Raw genomic sequence first — 12,465 nt, forward strand, 5'->3', positions numbered from 1 at the left:
AAGTCTAAGTCCTTTAATGCTTCCTCATTATTGTTCATCTTAGGAATGATGGCCTAATCTCATCTCATACTTTATAACTTTTATCCATCCATTGCTGATTCACCTCAATATTGATCTATAATCTACCATTAATAACTTAACTTTTTATGTAACACTGTCGCTAGGGTTCACGACGCATCAAGGAACATTAGAAGTGATTTTCATGATCCACCCGAGGGCGATACTGTACTTCCATAACCGTATTTCATAGAATCCCAATGTGATTCATATTATGTGGGTATTTTAATCTTGTACCATTCATGAAATCCCCTATTTATTTTCAAATCATTACTCAATCGAAGGCCCAAACGTCATCCTTTATCTATCACAATTACACCCTTTATTCTACTACCAGGGCATCATTCCATTTCTTCTAAATGCTATTAGTCTTAGACTCCTTTGAGTTCATTCAGGCTATACTGAGCTTTCTATAACTTAGAGAAACCATTAGATCTCTTGTTTTCATGGGCTTAATCCTGAGGACTTATCTATTCTCGTCACCTTCTCACTCGCCCTTTCTTATCGTTACTCAAGTCTTCCTAAAACTTTTTCGCTTTCCCATACTTTAACTTGCGACCTATACATATCTATTTATATTACTCGCAACATTCTTTTAACTTGCTTGCACCATAGATTTTCTTGTGTTATTCTGAAACATCAAGCGAGACATCACATCTTCTATCTCTTTCATGACCTCCCTTCCACATAGGTATAATTCACATCCATAACTTGAAGCTCTATTATAACCATTACCGAATATGGAAGCTTCATACTAACTTCTTATGAGGCTGGTATCATAGAACCATTACCGAATATGGTTGTTGTACTATGTCTCTTGTACCTTTGATATTAAGAGTGATTCTGTAATGTTCTCAATCACGATTTCTATAATTTTCTGGGTCCAATAACCAGACTCCTGATTTACTTAGTTGATGTAACTCTTTAGTTTCCTCTTCCTTCTGATTAGCCTTTATGTAGACTTAATCTATCTTTCAATCTGTGGCTCATGGTATTAGTTATTACTTTAGCCTTTCATGGGCACTATGGAATATCCATGATACAATCTCCTAACAATTCAATCATTTGTCTATGACGTGGACTCAATTATTTCTTTTAACTTATACTAGAGTCTTCTACGATTGTATGATTGTCAATATATATGATGCATGGATAATACTCCGAAACCTTAAGTGCGTTCATAACGTAACTAACTCTGGATCATTAATCGAATAATTCCTTACGTTCCTTCTCAACTTTCTTTAAATGTAAGCAATTACTTTTTCTGGTCGTCCTGCCACTTGTTGCATGAATACTTAGCTTATCTTAGTGCCCACATATATTGGGATTCCATACAACCCATATGATCTTGAATATCACCTTTTGATTTTTTTTTCTTCCCGTTCATTAGCCACGATAGCTGCCACTTTCTTATGGAGTGCATACATTATTGTTGTGAGACTATTGTTACAAGACCATTTCCTCTTTAGGTCACTATGCTTACGTTGAAGCCTTCTTCCTTATTTCCTCAACTAGTCTTTCGTTGTAGTACTTACGGAGGACCTTCTGACTCTTGTAAAGTGGTGATCTTATTACATCGTATACTCGACAGAAGTTTTTGATGTCTTTCCTTGCCTATAATTATCTGTAGTTACTTATTTCCACGCCCTTTGTGCTTGTAGGGCTGCTTCTGAACTAAGATTTTGATTGTCTTCCCAGTGGCATTCTCTTTTATTTCTGTAATACTCATACGGTAACTTTAACTTCCTCAAATCCTATCTAAATATATCTCAAGTATTACAATGTCATATCTGCGAGACTGAATTCCCTATGTTAGGGTTTAATATGTTTATCTTGCACGATCTGTTGATTTGTCTGTATCCTTTTGTCTAGCCATAACTAGGCTCTTCCTGAATCAACTTCTAACTATTCGTTGGCCCATTCTCATATCAATACTCTGCGTAATCTTTCTTGGGTTATTTCCTTTGTCTTAACTTACGTCTCACACTAGCTCCTTATTTATCAACAACATCTCGGACAGGAGCCCTTACTTCCTCTCCTTGACATCGTGTTTGCATAATGTTCTGGAATCGTAGCATATATGTAGGATTTGAATAAGTGCAATCTCACCCCTTACTCATTTTTATCGCATTCTTCCTTTACCATTCCATAGTTACTAAAATCACTTCATTCTGACTTAATGCCACATCACTTCATATTCCCCCATTTAGGGGAGTACTAAGATTTAGTGCTACGACGATCTACCTATAGATGTTTTACCTCTTCATCTTTGGTGTCTTTTCACATCATCGATGATCCCTACTCGCCTTGTAGTAATCCTTCTGTAACAAGGATAACAAAATTCTTTACTCACAAGGGTGACACTTAGTGTAACTGGCACACATAGTCCTTTAAGCTTAACTTTGCTCACATTGCTTGCTTTTTAGGGAAGCGTCTTCCTGAGTGCCTTTTAAAGGTTAGTCTTCTATCGTCCATTGTATTATTGCCGGAATGCAATCTCTGAAATTCTCATGATGCCGACTATTATCAAATCACTCAATCCCTAATTCATGTTTAGTTTATCTTGTTCATCAATCCATACTGATTTCTATTACTCTGGGTTTAACTTTTCCTTTTGGTAATCACGTTAGAGTCATGAACTTATTTCTTGAAATGAGGGTATGACTTTATGGCCTATACTCTTTTGTAGCCTCAAGTCCTGTCACCTCTCGTCTTTTCCTTCACTTGACTATAGACTCTGTAATACTGTCATTTGTTTTTATCTACCATTGTCATCTGTGTATCACATCTTACTCATAATGTTTCATTAACTCTCTTCTTATTTTCTTGCTAACATTTCTGTTTATTACTTTATTCTAAAACTTCAACAAGATATTCTTTTGCTTTTAGCTCTCCTTTCTCCATCCCCTGGCTCTTTGGGTTGCCTAACATCCTCGTTCTACTAAGGACGGGACCATACTAAGGTAATATTTACCCCTTCCAGGATTCCAGTGTCTATATTTTTACCACTCATATCTAGCTGTACCATTTTAGAGTGCACCATTTGAGTGTCTCATAAGGAGATCTATTAGCACATTTGCAATATCCTTCGGAAATGTCAACTGACGCAAACAATCCATCCATCTTTTTGGGTTACTCTAACCCCAGCCAGATCCTGATATCCTGTCCTTCTCTTAAACCATATCTGTTAGTTTCCATAGGGCATAACTGAGATGGGTGCGACCGATTGTACATAGCTCTGTTACTGTTGAAGGTAACTCAAAATGTTTATATCTCTCTTCCTGAATGGTAAATAATGATAATCTTCACTAGCTGGGTACCTCGTACCCTTTTTCATCTTGCTTCTTTTACATTGTTGAAACTTGTATCTACCTTCTGATTCTCTCATTGCTTTTCACCAAATAGGTAGATATTCTTACCTTAATTTCCTTATCAAGAATCTTACACATATGTTCTACTGAAAACTTCACATTTACTCATCATAAGCATGATGCAAAAATTGAATTCCTCTGACTTAACCATTCCATAGCTATATCTCATACCAACCGTCTTTCTGGATGTAGGTATCGTTGTATTACGAATAAGATAGAGTTTACGAAATTGAGTTCTTACAATTGCGCTCTACCACACGATCTAGAGTAAGAAGAAAGAGTGACAGTCCTAAATGCCCTGTAGCCTCCTGCTTATAAGTGTGGTGCACAACACACCCATAAACAAGACTCTACTAGACATGGCTTATAAACTCCCTAGGACAGAACTGCTCTGATTCCACTTTTGTCACGACCCAAACCGATGGGCCGCGATGGGCACCCGGTACCTTACTCAACCGAGTACCAACGTAACGTATCTTTCTTATTACATCATCATGGGTAAGTGGGCTAGAAGGCGCGTCATGAGATAACCAGAGTAAACATGAGGGAATACCCGACATAGAACGATTGAACCTGATATAGAAATGCATACCTGTGACATACGGGCCTATAAGGCCAACGTGATTCTTTATATACTTAAAACATAGGCCGACAAGGCCATACAAGTATCTGTATACATGACAGATGTCTACAATCCTCTAAGAGTACATAAATATCATAAAGGTCGGGACAGGGCCCTGCCATACTAATCAATACATATCCAAATCATACTGACCAAATAACCAACTTCGGAGCAAATGGACCGCAACGACACCTTCCGCTGAGCTGATAGCCTACTTGGAGGACTCTCAACATGTCTATCGGGACCTGCGGGTATGAAATGCAGTATCCCCGGGCAAAAAGAGACGTCAGTACAAATAATATATTGAGTATGTAAGAAGTGAAAATTAGTAAATAAAAGACATAGAGAAACATGGAGTAAAAGACTCAACACGTAAGTCTGAATAGCTCTGTGAATCATTTCATATTTATAATGTCATGTATATGCGTAAAAATGCCAGACCATACATAGGTATATGCGTTCATAAAATCATCAAGCTTCTGAGGGCATCCCATCATATCATATCGGCCACTGTGGGAAAATCATCAACGTATACTAGCTGATCAGATGATGGTGCATATATAACACCGTAATCTTTTCCATATCCCATATCCCATATATATATATATATATATATATATATATATATATATATATATATATGCTTATATAACGCCATCTGGTTATGGGTCAATGTACATATATAAATGAATGCAATGCATGAGAAGTACGTAAATAAAATCTCTCGGAACGTCATAAGACAATTATGCCTCTGATTAATATCATGAAATAAACTTTATCAACTCACGTATTTTCTGAGACCCATGAACAGATGATAGAATAATAGGACACATGGGGAATCAAGACCGTAGGCACTTCTAGTACTTCTATGAATAGAATCATTTATGAAAGTGGTGCATTTGCTTATTTTATTTGTATCATACGGATCATGCCAAAAGGAAAGAAGGGATAGCCTTAATATACCTGAGTCGATTCTCTTGACAATCCCTCTAACACACGTCTTTTGTGAAAATACGTAGCGGCAGATCAAAGTAGGAAAATATCCGTATGATGTCCTTGAGAAAGATTATATCGGGCTCTCTTAGAATTGCAAATCCTGTTGATATTGCATAGTAATACTTCGTATGAATTCCTTTGCCTAAGATCGTTACTTGTGAATTTGATATAAGGTGAATTCTTTCTTTGCAAATCCAAGAACTCCTGTTGCTCTCTTTGTGAATTAATCTTAATCTTATATGACTTTTATTGAATTTAAGAAGTATTTTATGGATTTTGCTAAAGCACTCACGTTGCTAAGATACAATCTCGTATGAATTGTTGAATATCTCATCATTTACCCCTTTTGAAGCCTTTCTCCATTTGAGACTCAAGGCAATTTTCATGTAGAAATCAAGTTAATATTGAAAGCAATTTATGTTTGACATGGCAGATCCATATGATATCATTCCTAACATGAATGAAGGAATTTGAAAGGTTCCTTATTATAGTGGTGTGGGGCCCACTTGATAAGGGATACTTGGCCAAAGATTTTTCCAAATTTTGCCACCTTTTATGCGAACTTAAGAGTCACCATTTCCCTAAGGCAAGGTTGCCAATGTTCCTTAAACTTTATCTAAAGACTTAGAGTTTCAGATGAATTCTTTAAAAGTGTTGGTTAGTAGGCCCCACTTATAACTTTAATGCTTAGCAAGCCTTCGTATCCCAAAGTGTGACACCAACATAGCATACATATTAGTCATACATCACTTTAGTTGTCATGGTCCCACGTGGACAAGACAATTCTTACACTTATCCACTTAAATTAATAATTAACCAATTATCTCAAATTACTTGAAATATTACTCAGTTTTAACACACTTTATATACCATACTATCATGGTCATGTGGTACCTTATATGGCACTAGTCCATAAATATGTGGTATTGTAGCTTGGACCGTATTTTATCTCAAAATGTCAGACTTCGACGAAATTCATTTTCTTCGATTTGCCTACTCTCTCACCTTCACGAATTTATTTATCACTTGTTTGAAGTAATATAATGCTTATAATCTCAAAATAATCTCATTTATGAACTTACGTCGATTAACTTATGACGAAACTTTAACATACGAAAATGCGGGATATAACATCTCATTTTCGAGCTTATCTCAATTTACTTATGGCGTACTTTCATGTACGAAAATATGGGGTGTAACAATTTTACTCGCACAGATAGGCAATTTGTAAGTATCTCTTGATCAATCACAGTATTTCCCTATTTCTTTCTTGAGCTTCTTCCATCGATCTTCAATGGCGGAAGAGAAGATCGATCACACTCATCCCTTGTATTTGTAACCTTCTGACACACCTAGTTTGGTGTTGATTCCTATTTAACTCACCGGTTCTGAAAACTATGGCATGTGGAGTAGATCGATGCGACTCGTACTGAAAGGTAAACAAACGCTAGGGTTTGTAACAAGAACTTGTACTAAGGCATCGTTTAAAGAGGCACTCCATAAGGAGTGGGAAACATGCAATGCGATTGTTCATTCCTGGATTATGAACTTAGTTTCGAAAGAATTAATCAGTGGAATTATTTAGGCATCTGATGCTCGTGCTGTGTGGGAATATCTTAAGGAGCACTTTGATAAAGTAAATCAGGTGGAATCTTTCAATTATATAGTGAAATCTCAAAATTATCACAAGGAGGTGATACTGTGGCTGTATATTTTACCAAATTGAAAGAACTATGGGCAGAGTATGATGTTTTGGTACCATTTCTAAATTGTGGTTGTCCTAAGTCAAAAGAACATGTTGTGCATCTTCAGCAACAGAGGATGATGCAATTTTTGAATGGGCTTAATGACACTTATAATCAGGCATAGAGGCAGATCCTCATGAAGACAACTGAGCCAACACTTAATCAAGCTTATGTTATGATATCACAGGATGAAAGTCAACAGACCATCAATAACAACACTGAAATGAACAAGGTAGATCCTTTGGCACTATAGGCTGGAATAGGTCAACCATATTGTTGGAAGAAACAACCTTTGCAATGTGAGCATTGTCACATGAGAGGACACACTAAGGAAAATTATTACAAGCTAATTGGTTATCCAGATGACTATAAGAACAAAAGAGGTGGATATCAGCCAAGAGATGGTCAGGCAAGAGGCACTCTCACAACAGCTAACAATGTTGTAGGACCTACTAATATGAACACACCAGGAACCTCACACACCAAGAGTGGAGACTATTTCTTTACAGAAGCACAGTACCAGCAAATTCTGAACTTTCTCAGTAAAGATGAATCTAATGAGACACAGACTCAGGCACATATGTACAACTGTCTCTCTTTCATCAACTGTGCATACATCAAATTGGATAGTAGACTTAGGGGCTACACATCATATAACTTCCATATTTGATCTGTTGAGTGATGTGAAAAGTGTTGATAATTTTGGTAACAATAAAGTTAAGCTTATGGAGATAGCACTGATATCACTCACATTGGCAGTGCTTGGTTGACAAGAGATAATAAGCTGGAAAATGTTCTCTATGTCCCTAACTTTAAGTTTAACCTAATGTTAGTTTAAAAACTAACTAGGGATTTGTGATGTGCTTCCATTTTTTCTACCTGCATTGTGTATATTTTAGGATCTTTACAATTGCAGGGTGAAAGGGATAGGTAGACAGCATGATGGCTTGTATTCGCTGAAAGGAAAAGGTGTCAAACAGCTGGTGACTCAGGCTAAAGCAGCGGGAAAAACAAGTGCATAATCTAGTAGTTTGTGTCATAAAAGACTAGGTCATCCTTCTATTCCAGTGATGCAACATATTTCCTTCTTGTACCATAGAGTAGACAATGCAGTTCATAATCAATGTATTGTTTGCCTTCTGGCAAAACAACCTAGACTAAGCTTTCCTAATAGTGAGAGTAGAAGTACTAAGCCTTTTCAGTTAGTGCATATGGATGTTTGGGGACCATACAGGACTACTACTCATGATAACAAACATTATTTTCTCACTATTGTGGATGATTTCTCTAGAGCAACTTGGATTTTTTTATACAATTAAAAAGTGAGACTATTGTTTTCTTAAAGTAATTCCTTTGCATGGTTCAAACTCAGTTTGATACCACAGTTAAAGTGATTTGAATAGACAATGGGACTGAAATTTTCACCTGTTAGTGGAATGACTATTTGCAGGCACATGATGTCATTCACCAAAGCAGTATGTGTATACACCACAACAAAATAGCATAGTAGAGAGAAAATACAGGCATATCTTAGATATTGCAATGGCCTTGAAGTTTCAGGCTTCTATTCCTAGTAGATTTTGGGGTGAGTGATTACAAGCTGCAGTTTACATACTGAACATATTACCTTCCAGAATTCTTAATGGTCAAAGTTCTTTTGAATTGTTATATGGTAGGAAATCATCACTCACTCACTTGAGAGTGTTTGGTTGCATATGCTATGCCACAAATATGTTGAAAAAGGATAAATTTGCAACAAGATCAAGACAGGCAGTGCTTATGGCTACTCTACAACTCAGAAAGGATACAAGTTATATGATTTGGCCACTAATACCTTTTTTGTTAGCAGGGATGTTGTGTTTAGGGAAAATGAATTTCCCTTTGCCAAGTCAGATGAGATTCATGTTCCATCAGTAGTGGATCATTCTATAGAGTTTTTGTCTCCTCAACATGAGCATGAGCATCCAGCAGCAGAAAGGATGGAAGAACCAAGCACTCAAATTAGTGATGAAGCTATATGTCTCGTGAAAGACCAAGTAGTACATGGTGATCCAGTAGAAGACTCCTCTGTTGATCAAGTAGCTGATCCAACTGAGGTGGAGTCTCCATGTCCTAATACACCTAACAATCAATCCAATATACTAAAAAAGTCCAGCTCAAATACAGTAACTAGGCAGTCTACTAGAACCAAACATCCTCTTATATGGTTACAAGATTATGTGACCACTAGTTCAACATCATCAAATTGTGTCCACCCTATCTCTCACTTCCTGTCATATGACCAGGTGTCACAGAAGTACAAAGACTATGTCTTAGCTTTTTCAGCCTTAAGGGAGCCACACAACTTCGGAAAAGCTGTGAAAGATCCTAAGTGGATATAGGCCATGAAGCAAGAAATCCTGACTTTGGAAGAAAACAAAACATGGAAAGTGGTTGACTTGCCTCCTAGAAAGAATTGTATAGGCTCCAAGTGGGTCTACAAAATCAAATATAAATTCAATGGTGAGATAGAGATGTTTAAGGCTCGATTAGTAGCTAAAAGATACAACCAACAAGAAGGATTACATTATAATGAAACTTTTTCACTAGTTGCCAAAATGGTGGCAGTCAGGTCAGTCATTGCACTTGCAGCCTCTAAGGACTGAGAATTGCACCAGATGGATGTCTTTAATACCTTCTTATAAGGAGATCTCTCAAAAGAGGTATACATGGATTTGCCACAGGGGTTTCAGAGGCAGGGGAAGCAGAGGAAAGTCTACAGACTTTTGAAATCTGTGTTTGGGCTCAAGCAAGACAGTGTAACTTGAAGCTTACTCAAGCCTTGCTAAATGCAAGCTTCAAACATAGTAGATTTGACTATTCCATGTTCACTAAAAAAGTTAGTCAGCACATTGTTGTGATACTGGTTTATGTTGATGATTTGTTGATAACTGGGAGTAGCATTGAGTTAATCTGTGAAGCCAAACATTCCTTACATCAGCAATTTAAAGTCAAGGATTTAGGTCAGTTGAGATACTTCATTGGTATTGAGGTATTGAGATCTAAACATGGGATCCTACTCAATAAAAAAAAATACACTCTAGAGTTGATATCAGAACTATGGCTGAGTGGAGCTAAACCAGCAGTCACCCCTCTTGAAATCAATCAAAAACTGACCACAGTTGAATTTGATAAGGTAGCATGCTATTCTCCCACTGCAGATCCTTTAGTAGACATAACAGAAGCTCATTGGCAAGCTTCTGTATCTTACAGTTATCAGGCCAGCCATATGTTATGTTGTTCAGAGTCTCAGTCAATTCATGCACGCACCTAAGAGATCTCATATGGATGCAACCCTTCGAGCGGTGAGATATCTCAAGAATGCACCTGGACTTGGGGTTCACCTGAAGAGGTCACCTGTGCATTTTCTAGTTGCCTTTTGTGACTCTGAAAGGGGAGCTTGTCCTGTTACTAGAAGGTCTGCCAGTGGTTATTTGGTGAAGCTTGGTGATTCATTAATCTCATGGAAGTCTAAGAAGCAACACATAGTCTCCAGAAGCAGTGTAGAAGCTGAGAACAGGAGTATGGCCACTGCTGTTGCTGAAATCACTTGGTTGTTGGGCTTATTTGCATAACTAGGTGTTTTTGTCCTCCAACCTGTTACTCTATACTGTGATAACAAAGCAGCCATGCAGATTGCTGTCAATCATCACTTCATAAGCTAGCTTTTGGGATTGAGTTAAGCCCAAGGTCCATGCTCTTCTTCTGTGTTTCCATGGCTGATTCTAACACTACGAATAGTAAATAAAATGTATATGTTTTCTGTGTCGCGTAATTTTTCCACAAAAATAAAACTAATGGTATGAAATTATGCCATGGTTGTTGAATGTTGAACCTGTTTTCTGATGTTTCTGCGAATTTAAGTTTCATTTTGATCAAACCACCAGCCATTTCTCTGAATCCACTTTCTGAATCTGGTTACAGGGTTTCTTGATGTTCTCCACTGCTCTATTTCCTTTAACGCACCGATACTTTGTTGAATCATCAGATGTTGAATGGTGGCTTACTCTATTTGCCATAGCCTGAGAGTTAAACTTTTACCAGATTAAGGTTTGTGCAGTTTATGTAGACATTTTTAACTTCAATGTATTTTGTAACTTGAACTGGTTTTGGCACTTACACTGTTTAGGGCTAGTAGATATATAAGGAGTTAAATTTCACCTCAACTAATATTGATTTTTGCTCCTTTATTGCCATTTGACGAGCTGCGCGAATAGCACTGTGAATTGCTAGAGCATCATTGCCATCTACTCGAATACTTCTAATTCCATAAGCATGTCCCTTAATAGCAATTCCATCACCTATAAAAAGAAAACACTGAAAACAATAACCAACTAAAGCAATCTTGTTTATTTTAGAGGCATTCAATCATTTGTATTGTTGTAAACTACAGACACTAAAATGACAAAATTAATTTAATGTTGTGCATATTAAACTGAATGAGCTTGGAATTACTTCGAAATTGTTCAGTTACAGGAGTACTAATGGCCCATCCGTTGTTGCGGCAAATAAAAACGACAGGAGCTTCCATTACTGCTGCAAAATTCAAACCAGCATGGAAATGACCCTGCATAAAGATTTAAGAAGAAAATAAATGGCCTTGATCTTCTAAGCGAAAATTGCGCTAATATGCTCAATTATATTACCTCACTGGTGCAACCGTCCCCAAAATAAACCACTACACAAGCTTCCTTTTTATCCATTTTCAGGGAATACGCCACGCCAGCAGCCTGTGGAAGCTGCGTGCTGAAAAAATGGATTTTATTTGAAGCGGAGCATTGCTTAGATACAAAATTCTGAATCTTGTACTAGGAAAATGGCAAAAAGAAAATGGTATATGTATGAGGATTTGAAATATTACGTGAGAGGACAGGAAACAGTGAAGTAATTGAGCTTATTAGAACCATAATGTATTGGCATTTGTCTTCCTTTCCCATAATTGTCCTTATTTCCGAACAATTGATCTGCAAATTCTTGCAGAGTGAAGCCGCGCCATAACAGAACCCCTGGTCGGCCCCCCCAAGTTTGGACCATTTCTCGATTTGGACATGTCATCCTTGCAGAGGGGCCACAGTAATATTCTATATATCGTCTCAATTTTATCAAATGTCCCGAAGGGTAAATTAATTTGGTTTAAACATTAATTACACGGGCAGCAGTAGATTAGGAGGATAAAATCAATTCCCTGAGGCAACACAATATCATTAGAGGTGTTATATGGACAATATTTTGGCTAATGGAGTTCATCTCACATAAATATAAGCATATTTGCAAAGTGTAGACTTTGTTGGCAATATTTTTTGGGACCCAAAAATATTGCATTGTGTGGTAGATATCATTTGTACAAGTTGTATCTTTTCTTTTACAACTAAGATGCCAAAACGTTTTTGCAAGGAAAGGACATTAGTTCATTTTAATCACACCAACAAGACTTGAGTATTCATTTCTTATTTCTTCCTTTCCTCCTTTATTAAGAGTGTTTTGTATGAGAGTTGAGCGTTGGGAAGCACTTGTGTGAACCCTTTTTTGGAGCGATCTTGTGAGATTACTCTCTTAGGGTATTTGGGATTAATTAGAGTATTTATTTTAATTTTGTACTCTTGTTGGTATAATGAAATTGCTCCTCTCCGCTTGT

The 12,465-nt window shown here is 37.1% G+C and overlaps 1 protein-coding gene and 1 non-coding gene across 2 annotated transcripts; both read right to left on the reverse strand.

Annotated features, from left to right (window-relative positions):
* Window positions 1-9,697: 9,697 nt before the first annotated feature.
* On the reverse strand, window positions 9,698-11,902 carry LOC104120193 (2-oxoisovalerate dehydrogenase subunit alpha 1, mitochondrial-like). Its single transcript, XM_070177670.1, has 6 exons — window positions 11,692-11,902; window positions 11,477-11,576; window positions 11,286-11,397; window positions 10,992-11,131; window positions 10,666-10,852; window positions 9,698-10,561 (listed from the first exon to the last, which is right to left on the reverse strand). The coding sequence occupies exons 1-5, from the start codon at window positions 11,883-11,885 to the stop codon at window positions 10,706-10,708; spliced, it is 693 nt and encodes a 230-aa protein (XP_070033771.1). The 5' UTR covers window positions 11,886-11,902; the 3' UTR covers window positions 9,698-10,561; window positions 10,666-10,705.
* On the reverse strand, window positions 11,850-11,952 carry LOC117273393 (U6 spliceosomal RNA). The gene has a single exon (XR_004503401.1). It is a non-coding gene; the product is annotated as a U6 spliceosomal RNA (small nuclear RNA).
* Window positions 11,953-12,465: the final 513 nt, after the last annotated feature.

This window comes from Nicotiana tomentosiformis, chromosome 6 (assembly GCF_000390325.3).
Source record: "Nicotiana tomentosiformis chromosome 6, ASM39032v3, whole genome shotgun sequence".
Lineage (NCBI taxonomy): Eukaryota > Viridiplantae > Streptophyta > Magnoliopsida > Solanales > Solanaceae > Nicotiana > Nicotiana tomentosiformis.

Bases quoted from the DNA above. Each gene is read 5' to 3' on its own strand.
- LOC104120193 (XM_070177670.1), bottom strand. From the start codon at position 11,885: ATGACATGTCCAAATCGAGAAATGGTCCAAACTTGGGGGGGCCGACCA. The intron at 11,398-11,476 runs GTAATATAATTG...ATCTTTATGCAG, and splicing joins GGGACGGTTGCACCAGTGAG to GGTCATTTCCATGCTGGTTT. The intron at 11,132-11,285 runs GTAATTCCAAGC...TTCTTTTTATAG, and splicing joins TGTAACTGAACAATTTCGAA to GTGATGGAATTGCTATTAAG.